At 39.2% G+C, this 16,242-nt stretch overlaps 1 protein-coding gene across 1 annotated transcript in view; it reads right to left on the bottom strand.

Moving 5' to 3' along the window:
- The window catches only part of HTR3B (5-hydroxytryptamine receptor 3B), a 39,551-nt gene extending 23,532 nt beyond the window's left edge, over positions 1-16,019 (bottom strand). The window contains exons 1-2 of the mRNA XM_008020939.3: positions 15,968-16,019; positions 11,496-11,656 (exon numbers count right to left, since the gene is read on the bottom strand). Coding sequence (XP_008019130.3) covers positions 11,496-11,656; positions 15,968-16,019 — 213 coding nt within the window. The remainder of the gene's footprint in view (positions 1-11,495; positions 11,657-15,967) is intronic.
- Positions 16,020-16,242: the final 223 nt, after the last annotated feature.

Below are 16,242 nucleotides of genomic sequence, written 5' to 3'. Positions count from 1 at the left end.
TTAGGGCATATTTTAACATTTTAACAAATAACTGTGTGCATTAAGAAATTCACAGACTTGGCTGGGCCCAGTGGCTCATGTCTGTAACCCCAGCACAAGGTAGACGGATTACTTGAGGCCAGGAGTTCGAGACCAGCCTGGGCAACATGGCGAACTCAAGTCTCTAAAAACATACAAAATTAGCCTGGTATGGTGGTGTACACCTATAGTACCAGCTACTTGGGAAGCTGAAGTGGGAGGATCACCTGAGTCTGGGAGGTTGCAGTGAGCCGAGATCACACCACTGCACTCCAGCCTGGGTGACAGAGTGAGTCCCCATCTCAAAAAAAAAAAAAAAAAAAAAAAAAAAAGACAGAAGGAAAGAAAGAAAAGAAAGGAAAAGAAAATCCACACAGACTTAGTGGATTTAAAGGAAATGCTCTCACCTTAGAGAAATGAGGAAAATTGATTTTAAGAGCTGAGATTTGAAGGACTACAGTATTTTGCAGATGGAGAATGAAGAGAAAGACATTTGGTAGGGGAAATAGCAGGATGAATGACTTACAGGCAGGAAACAACCAGGGGTCCAGGTTCACTGTTGTACTGAGAACCTGGAGAAGATAACATAAGATGGTAGACAGGGATAAAACTAGAGGGATAGAATATAAAATTTTTTCAGATTTCTGTAAGAAAATTTGCCATATTCAATATGATGACATGTCTGACATAGTCTAATAACAAACAACTCTGGTGGGGAAATCCCACATCTTTAAAAAGATAACGGTGTTCTCCTTACCTACCATAAGGAGTCTGATTTTACTTTCTTTTGTCAAGGTAGGAAGAAAGAGAAAAGTATTTTCAATTCGATATACTTGTTCCAAGGGAAAATATTAATATAAATACTTTACACCTTTTCCATTTATCGCCAAATAAACCTCTAAAGGAAAGCCTGATCAATTTTCTTTTTTTTTTTTTTGAGACGGAGTCTCGCTCTGTCGCCAAGCTGGAGTACAGTGGAGCGATCTCAGCTTACTGCAATCTCTGCCTCTTGGGTTCAAGCAATTCTCCTGCCTCAGCCTCCCAAGTATCTGGAACTACAGGTGCCTGCCACCATGCCCGGCCAGCAATTTTCTTTATCTTAATGAATACGAAGAGGCTGGGCACAGTGGCTTACACTTGTAATCCTAGCACTTTGTGAGGCCGAGGCAGGCAGATCACAAGGTCAGGAGTTCAAGACCAGCCTGGCCAATATGGTGAAACCCTGTCTCTACTAAAAGTACAAAAATTAGCCAGGTGTGGTGGCAGGCACCTATAATCCCAGCTACTTGGGAGGCTGAGGCAGGAGAATTACTTGAACCTGGGAGGCGGAGGTTGCAGTGAGCCGAGATCATGCCACTGTACTCCACCCTGGGCGACAGAGTGAGGCTCTGTCTCAAAAAAAAAAATAAATAAATAAATAATTAAAAACACGAAGTCAGAAAGGAAAAAGATGAACTGAACGCGATGGTTCAAGCCTGCAATCCCACCACTTTGGGAGGCTGAGGTGGGTGGATCACTTGAAGTCAGGAGTTGAAGACCAGCCTGGCCAGCGTGGTGAAACCCCATCTGTACTAAAAATACAAAAATTAGCCAGGTGTGGTGGTGGGCACCTGTAATCCCAGCTACTTGGGAGGCTGAGGCAGGAAAATTGCTTGAACCCAGGAAGCAGAGTTTGCAGTGAGCCGAGATCAAACCACTGCACTCCAGCCTGGCGACAGAGCAAGATTCTGTCTCAAAAAAAAAAAAAAAAAAAAACTTGAAGAAGTTTTCTATTCAAGCTGTTTAAGACTAGGCTTTTTAGTAAGAGGTATTTCCTGGTATTTAATTAAACAATATTTTCTAAGATCTTAGGGCTAGCACTCTTACTTAATAGGATAATTGGGAAAATATGGCCACACACAGTAGTAGCTCATGCCTGTAATCCCAGCACTTTGGGAGGCCAAGGCGGGTGGATCACTCGATGTCAGGAGTTCGAGACTAGCCTGGCCAACATAGTGAAACCCTGTCTCTACTAAAAATACAACTTAGCTGTACATGGTGGTAGGTGCCTGTAATCCTAGCTACTCAGGAGACTGAGGCAGGAGAATTGTTTGAACCCGGGAGGCAGAGGTTACAGTGAGCCAAGATCACACCACTGCACTGCATCTTGGGTGACAGAGTGAGATTCCATCTCAAAAAACAAACAAAACTGGGAAAAGTGCAATTTGTTGCTTAAAAGAGGGAATTCTGAGCCAGGCGCGGTGGCTCTTGCCTGTAATCCCAGCACTTTGGGAGGCCGAGGCGAGCGGATCACCTGAGGTCCGGAGTTTGAGACCAGCATGGCCAACATGGTGAAACCCTGTCTCTACAAAAATACAAAATTAGCCTGGAGTGGTAGCACATGCTTATAATCCCAGCTACTCAGGAGGCTGAGGCAGGAGAATCGCTTGAACCCAGGAGGCAGAGGTTGTGGTGAGCCAAGATCACGCCATTGTACTCCAACCTGGGCAACAAGAGCGAAACTCCATCTCAAAAAAAGTAAAAATAAAAACAAAAATAAAATAATAATAAAAAGGAATTTTGGGGGTATCATTTAAATATTCCTATTTACAATTAAACAATTGATTAGGGGTTTATCTAAGTTGGGAAAAAATGACACCAAAGTAACCTGTATCAGTAAAAAGGAAAAAAAATTAAACCTTGTACTCTTTTTGTTTTTTTTTTTTTTTTTGAGATGGAGTTTCGTTTTTGTTGCCCAGGCTGGAGTGCAATGGCGCGATGTCAGCTCATTGCAACCTCCACCTCCCAGGTTCAAGCAATTCTCCTGCCTCAGCCTCCCGAGTAGCTGGGATTACAGGCGTGCACCACCACACCTGGATAATTTTGTATTTTTCTAGTAGAGATGGGGTTTCTCCATGTTGAGGCTGGTCTCTAACTCCTGACCTCAGGTGATCCGCCCGCCTCAGCCTCCCAAAGTGGTGGGATTACAGACGTGAGCCACCACACCAGGCCTAGACCTTGTACTCTTAAGTTTCACATTTATTTTTTGATTGATTTAAATGCCTAATTCTCAGTCCAAAAAAAATCAAAGATTCTGATTCACTGCTAGCACTAAGATAGTAACATAGAAAAACATCTCTATTAAAATAAATTGAAAATGAATCATTAAATTATTGTAACAGATTACCTTAAAATAATAACATCATTTTGTGGGTATATTTTGTATGTAAATGTAAAATTGAAGATAAAAGTAGCACAAAAGAAGTGGGAGCAGATAAATGGAATTTTACTGTTGTAAGTTTCATACATTTTATGTGAAGTGTCAAAATATTAATTCTAAGTACACAGCAATAAGTTAATGATGAATATGGAAATTCCTAAGGCAAAGTCTAAAAAAAAATACAAAGATGGATCACTAAAAAGCTAATAGAGGAACTATAATCCAATATTTTAAATATTTTAAATATTTTATTATTTTTAATATTTATTAAAAATTTAAAAATTATGGAAAATAAAGTAGATATAAGGAATAGAACAAAAAACAGATGAGACAACTAGGAAACAAATAGCAAGATGGTACTGGCAAATGAGCTAAACATTTCCACTAAAATGCATAGACTGGCTGGTCGCAGTGGTTCATGCCTGTAATCCCAACACTTTCGGAGGCCAAGACAGGCAGATCACTGGAGGTCAACAGTTCAAGACCAGCCTGGTCAACATGGTGAAACCCCATCTCTACTAAAAATACAAAAATTAGCCAGATGTGGTGGTGAGCACCTGTAATTCTAGCTGCTTGGGAGGCTAAGGCAGGAGAATCACTTGAACCCAGGAGGCAGAGGTTGCAGTGAGCTGAGATCATGCCACTGCACTCCAGCCTGGGGGACAGAGTGAGACTCCATATTGAAAAAAAAGAAAAAAAACAAATGCATAGATTGTCAGACTGGTACCAAAAAAAAAAAAAAAAAAACAAAAAAAAACTCTAACCTGGAATAATATTCAGCAACAAAAAGAAATGAACTATTGGTGTTCACAACAACACAGATGGACCATAAGGGAATTATGCTAAAGGAAAAAAGCCAGTCTCAAAGGTAATATATTGTATGATTCCATTTATATAATATTCTTGAAATAACATAAAGATGGAGAGAAGATTAGTGGTTGCCAGGGGTTAGGAGTCAGCAGAGAGAAAGGAATGTGGCTGTAAAGGAATAGCACCTGGGGGCCCTGTGGCGATGATCCAATTATGTATTTTGATTCTGGTGCTGATTACAAAAAGCTACACATGTAATAAAATTACATAGAACTACACGCGCGCGCACACACACACACACACAAGTACAGGTAAACTGGAGAAATCAGAATAAGCTCTATAGAGTGTACCAATGTTAATTTTCTAGTATTGACACTGTACTATATATATGCAAGATGTTAACAGTAGGAGAGATTGGGTGAAGTATACACAGGGCCTGCCTATATATTTCTTTTCAGTATATACCTAACTATATATTGTCTACAAGAAATGGCTTCAAATACAAAGGACATCAATTGGCACAAATAGATTGAAAATAAAAGGATGGCCAAGAATATGCCATGTGGGAAGTCAGCATAAGAAAAACTTCATAAAAGGAAATATTATTAGAAATGAACTGGAGCGTTTCATAACAGTAAAAGAATCTGTTCATTAAGAAGACATATAGGCTGGGCACAGTGGCTCATGCCTGTAATACCAGCACTTGGGGAGGCCAAGGCAGGCAGACTGCTTAAGCTCAGGAGTTAGAGACCAGGGTGGGCAACATGGCAAAACCCCAACTCTACCAAAAATACAAAAACCAGCTGGGTGTGGTGGCATGTGCTTGTAGTCCCAGCTACTCGAGAGCCTGAGGCAGGAGAATTGTCTGAACCCGGGAGGTTGAGGCTGCAGTGAGACACAGTCATGCCACTGCACTCCAGCCTGGATGACAGAGTAAAATATTGTCTCAAAAAAAAAAAAAATATATATATATATATATATGTCTAAATGTGTATGCACCTAATAACATAGCTTCAAAATACATGAAGCAAAAGTTGACAGAACCAAAGAGAGAAATAGACAAACTACAATCATAACTGGAGATTTTAACATCCCACTCCATGAAATTAATAAAACAACTAGAGGAAAAAAAATAGAAGATTTCGGCCAGGTGCAGTGGCTCACACCTGTAATCCCACCACTTTGGGAGGCCAAGGTGGGCAGATCACCTGAGGTCAGGAGTTCAAGACCAGCCTGGCCAACATGGTGAAACCCCGTCTCTACTAAAAGTACAAAAATTAGATGGGTGGGGTGGCAGGCACCTATAATCCCAGCTACTAGGGAGGCTGAGGCAAGAGAATCACTTGAACCCGGGAGGCAGAGTTTGCAGCGAGCTGAGATCCTGCCTCTGCACTCCAGCCTGGGGGACAAGAATGAGACTTCATCTCAAAAAAAAAAAAAAAAAAAAAAGTATTTCAACACCACTATCAACCACATTTATTGAATTAATATTTATAGAGCAGTATAACATTCTGTTCAACATTGTACTGGAGGTCCTAGTCAGGGTAACAAGACACTAGAAGAAAACAAAAGTATAAAGGTTGGAAAGAAAGAAGTAAAACTGCTTTTCCTCACAGACAACATGATTTTCTACACAGAAAATCTGAAAGAATCTTCCAAAAAAAAAGGCTCTTAAACGAAAAAGAGATGTCAGGGTCACAGAATCCCAAACCAATATATAGAAATCAACTGTGTTTTTGTATGCTAGCAACAAACAACTAGATTCAAATTTAAAATACCATTTATAATAACAAAAATGTGAAATACTTAGGAATAAATTTAACCAAATGTATGCAAAACACTAAAAATGATGAAACATTAATAAAAGAAGTTAAAGAACTAAACAGAGAGATACACTGCATGTATGGACTGGATAACTCAATATTGTTAAGATGTCAATTCTCTTCAAATTTATCTATAGATTCAATGCAGTACCAATCAAAATTCCAGAAGTTTTTAAAAGTAGACATTGATGAGTCAATTCTAAAGTTTATAAACAAATGCAAACAACCTAGAAAAGTTAAAACAATTTTTAAAAAGAAGAACAAGATTAGAAGTTCACATTATCTTATTTCAAGACTTCTACAATGCTACAGTAATCAAAACAGTGTGGTATGGTAGAAAGACAAACATCCATATTAGTTGAATAGAAGAGTCTAGAAATAAGCTCAGAGTATATAAATAACTCTTGTAACCTGATAATAAAATAATAACCCAACTTTACAAATAAATAAAAGATTTGAGCAGACATATTACCGAAGATATACAGTTGGCAATTGGCAAATAAGCACGTGAAAAAATGTTCAACATGTTCAAATGTTAGGGAAATAAAAATTAAAAACTACATTGAGATACTACTGCAAACCTACTACAACGGTTAAAATTTTAAAGATTGGGCCCTGCGCCGTTGCTCATGCCTGTAATCCCACCACTTCAGAAGCCCAAGGAAGGTAGATCACCTGAGGTCAGGAGTTCAAGCCCAGCCTGACCAACACGGCGAAACCGTCTCTACTAAAAGTACCAAAATTAGCTGGGCATGGTGGTGAGCGCCTGTAATCCCAGCTACTCAGGAGGCTGAGGCAGGGGAACCACTTGAACCCAGGAGGCAGAGGTTGCAGTGAGCCAAGATCACACCACTGCACTCCAGCCTGGGTGACAAGAGCAGGACTCTGTCTAAAGAAAAAAAAAAATTATAGATTGACAATGTCAAGGAGTAATGATTATGTGAAGAAACTGAAGCTCTCACACATTGTGAGTGACACGCAAAATGATAACAGCCACTTTGGAAAACAGCTGGACATTTTCTTATAAAATTAAACAGACCCATCATACAAGTAACCAATACTATACCTAAGCATGTATCCAAGAGAAAGAAAAACATATGCAAATGTTTATAGTGGCCTTATTCATAATTGCCCCCAAATGGAAACAATTCATGTGTCCAACAACTGGTAAACAGATAAATTGTAGTGCATCTGTACAATAAAATACTACTACTGAGTTATGCAATGATATGGATAAATCTCAAAGACATTATGCTAAGTGAAAGAAGTCATGCACAAAAGGTAAAATAACATATAATTCCATTTATATAATATTCTGTATAAGCCAAAACTAGAGGGGAAAAAAATCAGATTACTGGGTCCCAGAGACTCTTGTCTGTCTCTTGCCTCTGTCTCAAAAACACAAAGAAAGTAAGTAGAAGAAAAGAAATATGTAAAGATATCTAAAGAGCATGGGAGGTTGAGGCTGCAGTGAGCTGTGATCACGCCACTGCACTCCAGCCTAAGTAACAGCGTGAGACCCTGTCTCAAAGCAAAATAAAACAAAACAAACACACACAAAAAATGACAAAGCCCAAAGTTGGCTCTTTGAAAAAAATGAAATTGGTAAAACTATGACAAGATGAGTCAAGGGAAAATATGAGAAAACACAAATTACCAATATGAGACACAAAAGCCATATCACTAGAGATACTATGGGCATGAAAATAATAGAAAAAAAATGAACAACTAAGTCAATAAATTTGACGAACTGGATGAAAGAGGCGAATTCCTTAAAAATACAAATTAACAAAACTGACACAAGAAAAAATTGAATATGTGTCAATAAAGTTGAATTTGCATTTGACTACCTTCCCACAAGGAAAGCTCCAGACCCCTATAATTTTACTCATAAATTCTATCAGACATTGAGGAAGAAAAAATATTCACATTACACAACGCCTTCAGAAAACTGAGAAGGAAACAATTCTCAACAATTCTGTTTTAGAAGGCCAACACAATCCTGATACCAAAACCAGATGAGAAGACTAGCGTCTAATGCCCCTCATCAACAAACATGTAATATATGGTGAGCCAAGATTGCGTCATTGCACTCCAGCCTGGGTGACAGAGAGAGATGTTGTCTAAAAATAAAAAATTAGAAAAAAAAAAAAAAAAAAGGCCAAGCATGGTGGCTCACACCTGTAATCCCAGCACTTTGGAAGGCCGAGGTGGGAGGATCACCTGAGGTCAGGAGTTGGAGACCAGCCTGGTCAACATGGTGAAACTCCGTCTCTACTAAAAATACAAAAAAAAAAAAAAAAAATTAACTGGGCATGGTGGCAGGCGCCTATAATCCCAGCTACTCGGGAGGCTGAGGCAGCACAATCGCTTGAACCCGGGAGGTGGAGGTTGCAGTGAGCCGAGATCGCGCCATTGCCCTCCAGCCTGGGGGACAAGAGTGAGACTTTGTCTCAAAAAAAAAAAAAAAAAAAAAAAAGAAAGAAATTTTGGGGACACATTCGAACCATAACAAACATCAGCAAATTTGAAAATTTCTATTCATTGTAAGACCCATTAAGAAAGTGAATAGCCAAGACACAGACTGGGAATAAACATTTATTATATAATATGTGTATGTATTATGTAATTATTATATTACATGTTATTATATTATAATAATGATATAACTACCTATTATATAATAATATAGGAGGTAATATGTATAATACAATACATATCTAATAAAAGACTTGTGCCCAGAATGTATAAATAGCTCCTATAAATCTATAATAATATTAAAAAAACAAAAAACCAATGACCCAATTTTAAAAATAAGAGAAGGCTTAAATGGGCACTTCACAAAGAAAGATCTATAAGTAGTCAATAAACACATGAAAGAGAGCTCAAAATCATTAGTCATTAGGGAAATTTTAATAAAACCTCAATGAAATTCTAGTCATTTACCAGAATGACTAAAATTAAAAAGATGGGTAACACTAAATGTTGGTGGGTATGTATAGCAATAGGAACTCTCATGGTTTACTGGTGGAAGTGTAAAATGCACCACTTTGCAAATCAGTATGGCAGTTTCTCACTAAGTGTACACCATCCTGTGACCCAGTCATAGAACTTCTAGGTTTTACTTAAAAGAAATAGAAACATATACACAAAAAGACTCGTACAAGAAAATTCTTAGCAGCTTTATTCATACTATCCTAAAATTAGAAACAACCCAAATGCCTGTCAACAGGAGAATGGATAAACAAATCATGATATAGCCATAACTGAATACTACTTATTAAGAAAAAGGAATAAACTACTGATACACACAACAGCACAAGTGAACCTCAAAATGCCGAGTGAAAAAGTACGCCGAGTGTAAAAGCCAGACACAATCAAATACCCACAATAAAATTTCATTCACATGGAGTTCTACAACCGGCAAAACTAATTACTGCTGAAAGAAATAATCAGAAGAGTATTTGTCTCTGTGGGTGAAGAGGATGGGGATGGACTAGGAAGGGAATAAGGGACCTTTTTGGGTATCTTTGATATCTTGATAGAGACATGGGTTATATGGCCAGGCACAGTGGCTCATGCCTGTAATCTCAGCACTTTTGGGAGGCTGAGGTGGCTGGATCACTTGAGGTCAGGAGTTCAACACCAGACTGGCCAACATGGTGGAACCCTGTCTCTACTAAAAAAATATAAAAATGAGCTGGGTGTGGTGGCAGGTACCTGTAATCCCAGCTACTCGGGAGGATGAGGCAGGAGAATGGCTTGACCCCGGGAAGCAGAGGTTGCAGTGAGCCAAGATGGCACCACTGCACTCCAGCCTGGGCAACAGAGTGAGACTCCATCTCAAAAAATAAATAAATAGCTGGGCATGGTGGTTCACACCTGTAATCCCAGCACTTTGGGAGGCTGAGGCGGGCAGATCATTTGAGGTCAGGAGTTCGAGACTAGTCTGACCAACATGGTGAAACCCCATCTCCACTAAAAATACAAAATTAGTTGGGTGTGGTGGTGCATGCTTGTAATCCCAGCTACTCAGGAGGCTGAGGCAGGAGAATCCCTGGAACCCGGGAGGCAGAGGTTGCAATGAGCTGAGATCGTGCCACTGCACTCCAGCCTGGGTGACAGAGCCAGACTCTGTCTCAAAATAAATAAATAAATAAATAAACAAATAAATAAATAAATGTTATATGGGTATATGTAATTAGCAACACTCGTCAGCTTGTACACTTAAGATCTGTGTATTTCCATGTATGTATATTTTACCTCCATTAGAAAACAATTTTTGAGAAGTAAATGGAAAAACAATGATTAAATTACTTTAACAAAACGAGCTCAGTAAAGTCTGTTTTTAGGAGAAATCACTGGGCGCGGTGGCTCATGCCTGTAATTCCAGCACTTTGGGAGGCCAAGGTAGGAGGATCACTTGAGGTCAGGAGTTCGAAACCAGCCTGACCAACAGGTGAAACCCCGTCTGTCTCTACTAAAAATACAAAAATTAGCCAGGTGTGGTGGCACATGCCTGTAATCCCAGCTACTAGGGAGGCTAAGGCAGGAGAATCACTTGAACCTGGGAGGCGAAGGTTGCAGTGAGCCGAGATCGTGCCATTGGACTCCAGCCTGGGCAACAAAGAGAGAATCCATCTCAAAAAAAAAAGGGAGAGAGAAATCAAAATGACTCTGGAACTAATTGAAATCGAAGACTTTGTAATCAGAAAAATGGAGGAAGAGGAAGAGGTGCTAACCATCAGGACCATCACTTGCTGATAGCTTCCTAAGAACTCTGCCAACTACTTTACAGGGTTCATTTCATTCCCACAGCCTATCTTTCAGATATAGAAGAAAAAGGATGCTTTAATAAACAAATTCTCCCCAACATCCTTAGCAAACATTTTAGATGCAAAGCCCCCTTATAAACTCAAGATAACAAGGCATTTTTTCTCTCTTTTAAATTTCAAGCAATAAGTAGTGAATCTCCTCTTAAATCTGTTATTATCATTAACAAATGTGAACCACAGAATAAAATACCTATTACTATTTTTGGTTTCAGCAATATTCATACAATATGTACTGTGATCTATGACCACTATATATATATGTTTTTTGTTTTTTTGTTTTTTTTGAGACAAGGTCTGGCTCTGCCACCTAGGCTGCAGTGCAGTGGCATGATCATGGCTCACTGCTGCCTCAACCTCCCAAGCTCAAGCTATCCTCCCTCTTCAGCCTCTTGAGTAGCTGGGACTACAGATATGCACCACCATGCCTGGCCAGTTTGCGTATTTTATGTACAGACAGGGTTTCACCATGCTGCCTAGCCTGGTCTCCAACTCGTGTGCTCAAGTGATCTGCCTACCTTGGCCTCCCAATGTGCTAGGATTAAGGCATGAGCCATCACACCCAGTTTCACAATTCTTAAAACATCTTAATTCCATGATCTAGACGATTTGCCCTTCACAGTGTCTACTGGGGGCTAGAAAGCATGATCTGCCTAATGAATGTTTTACCTAACTGCTAAAATGAATCTAGCACAACTTCCCTGCCAGTTCAACTACAGTCTCGAGAATCTAACCTCTCCTAGGCTCCTACATGAACTACAGACTGTTTTAAAAGATGTTAACAAGAATAGGAAGGGGCAAGATGGTCCTTACCACATCCAATATAGCATGGACAAACAGGTCCAGGTAGACTGTGGTGGCCTTGGTCCAGTTGTAAACTGGCCTCACTTCTTTATGATAGTTCTGTAATAGTTGCTTGCTGAGATGATACAGAGCAGAATCCCGGGGATGATGTGTATCTGTGGCTAGAATTCCTAGAAAAGAAACTATCATTGTGAAGATAAAGTAAGAGGGGCTTGGTTTCTTTAGGAGGTTTCAGACTGTTCAGGACTCGCTGGCTCTTACTAGAATATAGCTTTCAGCTCGCCAAAATCTGCATCAATTCACAGCCAGTTGGTGCAGCCTTTGGCAAACGCTTAAAGTAAGCTGATGGCCTAAGTGCCCAATGGAGAAATCTCATTGTAAAAACAAGTAAATCAACGACATCTCCAAGTCTGCAAAGGTGTACCTACAATTTCATTTTACAACAAGCCTGCATTTTGGAGACAGAATAATTTCTTTATTCCTGTATCATCCTCTCCTAGCATCTAGAAAAAAACCACCTACACACTTAGCCAAAACTTAACTCCCGCCTTGGTTTTTCTTTTGATTTTTCATTTGTAATTCAAAAATTCGATAGAAAAATCTAGCAAAAAAAACATGAACAAACCCATTAACCCCAAAAACTTGTATAGATTTCTAGATAATGAGATTAACGGGAGCCCAAATTTGTACTTTTCTCCTCAAAAATCTCTTTTCTCATTTCCTTTGTCCCTAAATAAAATGCACTTGTCAGAAAATGAGATCTTTGTTTTGAGAAAATTCTCTCTGTTTCCAGGAAACAACCATTTCTTCTGACCCAAAAATCTTGATTTGTAGAGGAGCTGTGATTGGTGTTGAGGCCAGGGAGGCCAGAGGAAGGGAAGCAAGAGAAATGAGCACCAGCAATTGGAAGCGACAAATTTGTGAGGGCTTTCTCTGAATTGCAAAAAGATATTTTGTTCACAAGCTTTGCCAGCCCTTAGGGGATTCAATGCTTCAGTCAGTCATTGGACCGAAGCAAATTGCACACCTCCTGACAAAGTGCGTGAGTGAAATCTCTCTGTAGTGTCCTGCGTGTGAATTTGCCTGGGCTCTCAGTGGTTTTGATGGTTATTTTGATGAGCTGCCGAAGGTATGAGGAATCCAGTAGGAAACTGTAAATGAGATCGCTTCTCCCTGTGCGACAATCCTGTTTATACCCATTTCTTTATGAATGATGTCATGTCACTTGCCGCCACAGGCAGCAATTTCTATGATTTAACAATGTCAGTGTGACCAAAATGCTAACAACAATGCTGGAGGTGCAATGCCAGACTCCTTGTGGGCAGTTCTATATACACTTTCATTACCGTCAGAACTGGGAATCTAATGAGCATTTTAACTCCCTAACTATTCGCCCAAGAAGATGCCTAGAACAGCGTTAGCTATTCAGGCGTACAGGACTAAGGTGGGTGGCTTGCATCAAACATCATTTGTAGGGTTTTTGTGAGCTGTTATTGTCAAAAAGTGTGCTGTGAAACTCTCTACCTGAGAACATTTCTTGCTGGTGTACCCCAGGGGAGGGAAGTCAGGAGCACAAAGCAAAGCTGGCCCAGTGCTTTTCCTGCCAACTTTGCTGTGGGCAGCTTCACGTTTACCTCGCTTGGAAGCTCCCAATTCAAGTCTCAGTTGGGGAAACACCGAAATGAGCATGTTTCAATACAGGAAACTACCTGAGACAGCATTAAAACATAATTCTGAGAAATGAATATGTGTTCCCCGCACCGTCTGCTCACAAAGACTCAAATTCCCCTCTGCGATCTTGTCTAGGAACCAATCCATAGGTTCCCTATGGATAAACTCATGTTTTCTAGAATGGGTCAAAGTCTTGATTAAAAAGAGAAAGTTCTGGAAGCTAGGACTAGGAACAAAAGAGAATCAAGCACTGAAAGGAGAAAAACAATAAGCAAATGGAAACGTGCTTAAATAAACCAGAAGGGGAAAGAGTTCTTTGTTTAAGATGGGAAGAAATAATAAATTACATTTCTACTATGAATGCAAATTTGCCTGAGGAGAAAGATCAATTATAGGAGAGAGATTAAGGATTTAAGTGACCATTAATTAACAGTAAATTATGCCCCTTGAAAGCTAATGTGACATTCACATAAGCACTAAATGACTCACAGTTCAGTGATGTTTCAACAGACACTGATGGAAGCTATCAACAGACCCAGAAAAGATTCCTCGCCAAAACTGCCTTCTTGAATGCTAATAATCAGCTTCAAATAATTCACTTGTAAGATTTCTGGAAAGTAGAATGTGTTAGGGACTGAGCTATGAAGCACTTGTAGATGAAGAGAGATTGAAAAAGAAAAAGGTAAGAACACAATAAAATTATTCCTTTGTTTTCCTTGTTTTAATGACTTACTCTCCCATGCACCTATCTTAAAGTGTTCAGGGTACTTTGATGGAAAGCGCTATTCTTGCTTTAGCTGCTATGTATCTCTAGGATTTGAAGAGAGTTACACATACATCTGAGAGGTTAAAAGGAAATGAGATTTATGTATTGAATTCCTAACACTGATTGAATGCTGACTGTATGCCAGACACCAGGCTAAGCCCTCACATGAATGATCTCCTTCAACGTTCCCAACAAACTTATGAGACAGGTACTCTACAGATCTATGAGAAGTGCACTATTCCTGCAGGTGAGGGACTATTGGCATAGTGAGGTTAGCACTGCCCAAGGTCATGAAGCTTGCAAGCAAAGGGAGTGATATTTACACACAGCTGGACTGGTTTTGAAGCCCAAGCTCTTAATTATGACACTACATGATTAAGTGTAACCTGGCTCCCTCAGAATATTAGGAATAACAGCAAGTAACCTTTCAAAAAGAAGACTGACATGTTGTGTATAGTATATTATTGGACAGAAATAGCCAGTGGTATTTTCCTGTATGTGTTTTCAGGTTAATAATATCTTACCTTTGCATTGCACCTTACAATTTAACAATACTGTCTTATTTGATTGGCATGAATACCCAAAATAAAGTTAACTTACAGGAAAACTGAGTCTCTAAGAGATTAATTGACTTCCCAGGGTTACGTGGCTGGTGAGCAGTGAAGCAGGAATTAGCTGGCTCTCCTTGTTCAGGCCTCCTTGTATGCCAACACACTGCCCCCTGGGATTGGTTCAGTGCTCTTACATTTGCAAATCATCTTGATTTGTAAATATAGTAAAATATGTAAAGTAAATATAGTAAAACCCAGTAAAATTCCACAGGGCAGATCTTTCTGCAACAAGTATCCTCGGAATGATTTATGGTAAAGCATTGGTTGTCAGACACTATTAAAACACTTATTTCTGCTACATTTAGAACAAAAATCATGCATAATACAATACATTAGAGAGATATTGTTAAGAGCTTAGTCTGTTTTCTTACCTTCATTTTTCTATTTTATCTTAGTTTAATGCTCACAATTATTTTCTGCTAAGAAACCCATTTGGCATTTAATGACATTTCCTCTGTTTTTATTTTTTGCCATTAAGATATGCTTTTATCCTTTATGTTCAACATCCAAGATTTTTATACTTTACTGATAAGTGGCTATTTTTCTTCTCTACCCAATAAAAAAATCATTTCCAGCTTCCTGGGTACCAAATTTCTAACTCATCTCTGTAATTGACTCATTCCACTTCCAGTTACATTCTAAAACTTCAGAATTCAGATATGAGCTCTAGGAGAAACCTCAAGAAAACGAGGCATTGAGAAACACCACCATAATCATAAATTCTTGATTTGTGCACGTGTACTAAGAATCAATTGTATCCTAACTAAAATGATTCAATTCAATAGAGTTAATACTGGTGCCATGGAAGAATAGTTCTAGAAATTTAGAAAAAAAAATATTAACTTCTAAATTACTTTTAAGAGGAATTGTAAATTCAAAACTTGCAAGTTTACAGTGCCTGTCTTTAGAGATATACTCATCACCTACATAGATTTTGTAAGGCGAGATGTTAAGGCCTCTAATACCAAAATGATATACATATGTCTGTAGCCATGACAAATCTAATGGACTTTTTCTCTGGGCTGCTAACAGCTGATAATGAAGCCAAGACTATTTTGGATAATAAAAACATATTGTCCACACATAAGAGCAAATTTGAAAAAGAATGCCCCAAACTCTCAATCAAGCTGTAGAGAGCTTGATTTCTAGAGAAGCAGAGATTTATCAAGCAATTATAACATTTCAGAGCATATTTTCAGCTATGTGTAAAAAGCCCCACAGTCTAACGCTATATGTATGTGTATTTGCAATCATAGGAACAAAGTCAGAAACAAATCATTGTTTTCAATGTAGCTTCACAGGACTGGCATTTTACAGATGATGAATAAAAGCAAACACGCCTGAGAAGTTCTATAGCACAGTGTACAAAAATGTTGTCTCTATCTTCTAAGAGTTAATCCTTAGTGCCTAGTAAAATCATTAAAAGGACTCACCTGCAGCCACCAGGATGCAGGCCCACACGGGAGCCATCACGCTTGCCAACATTCCTAGGCAGATCCCAAAAAGGAGCAACGCAAACTTGCCTACCAGATGGAATGCCGCTCAATTTTTCCTAACAGGGTTCCTCTCCACTCTGTTCTCCTCCTTCTCCGTTTGCCAGTTGATGCTATCCTTACTGGTGCTATTTTGTAAACACTCAGTGGGACAAAAGGCAATACCAGCACCATGCAAATGTTTTGGAATTGATGCCATGATGAAATCCCTTAAC

This window comes from Chlorocebus sabaeus, chromosome 1 (assembly GCF_047675955.1).
Source record: "Chlorocebus sabaeus isolate Y175 chromosome 1, mChlSab1.0.hap1, whole genome shotgun sequence".
NCBI classification, from domain to species: domain Eukaryota; kingdom Metazoa; phylum Chordata; class Mammalia; order Primates; family Cercopithecidae; genus Chlorocebus; species Chlorocebus sabaeus.
This window is presented reverse-complemented; position numbering and strand designations above follow the sequence as displayed.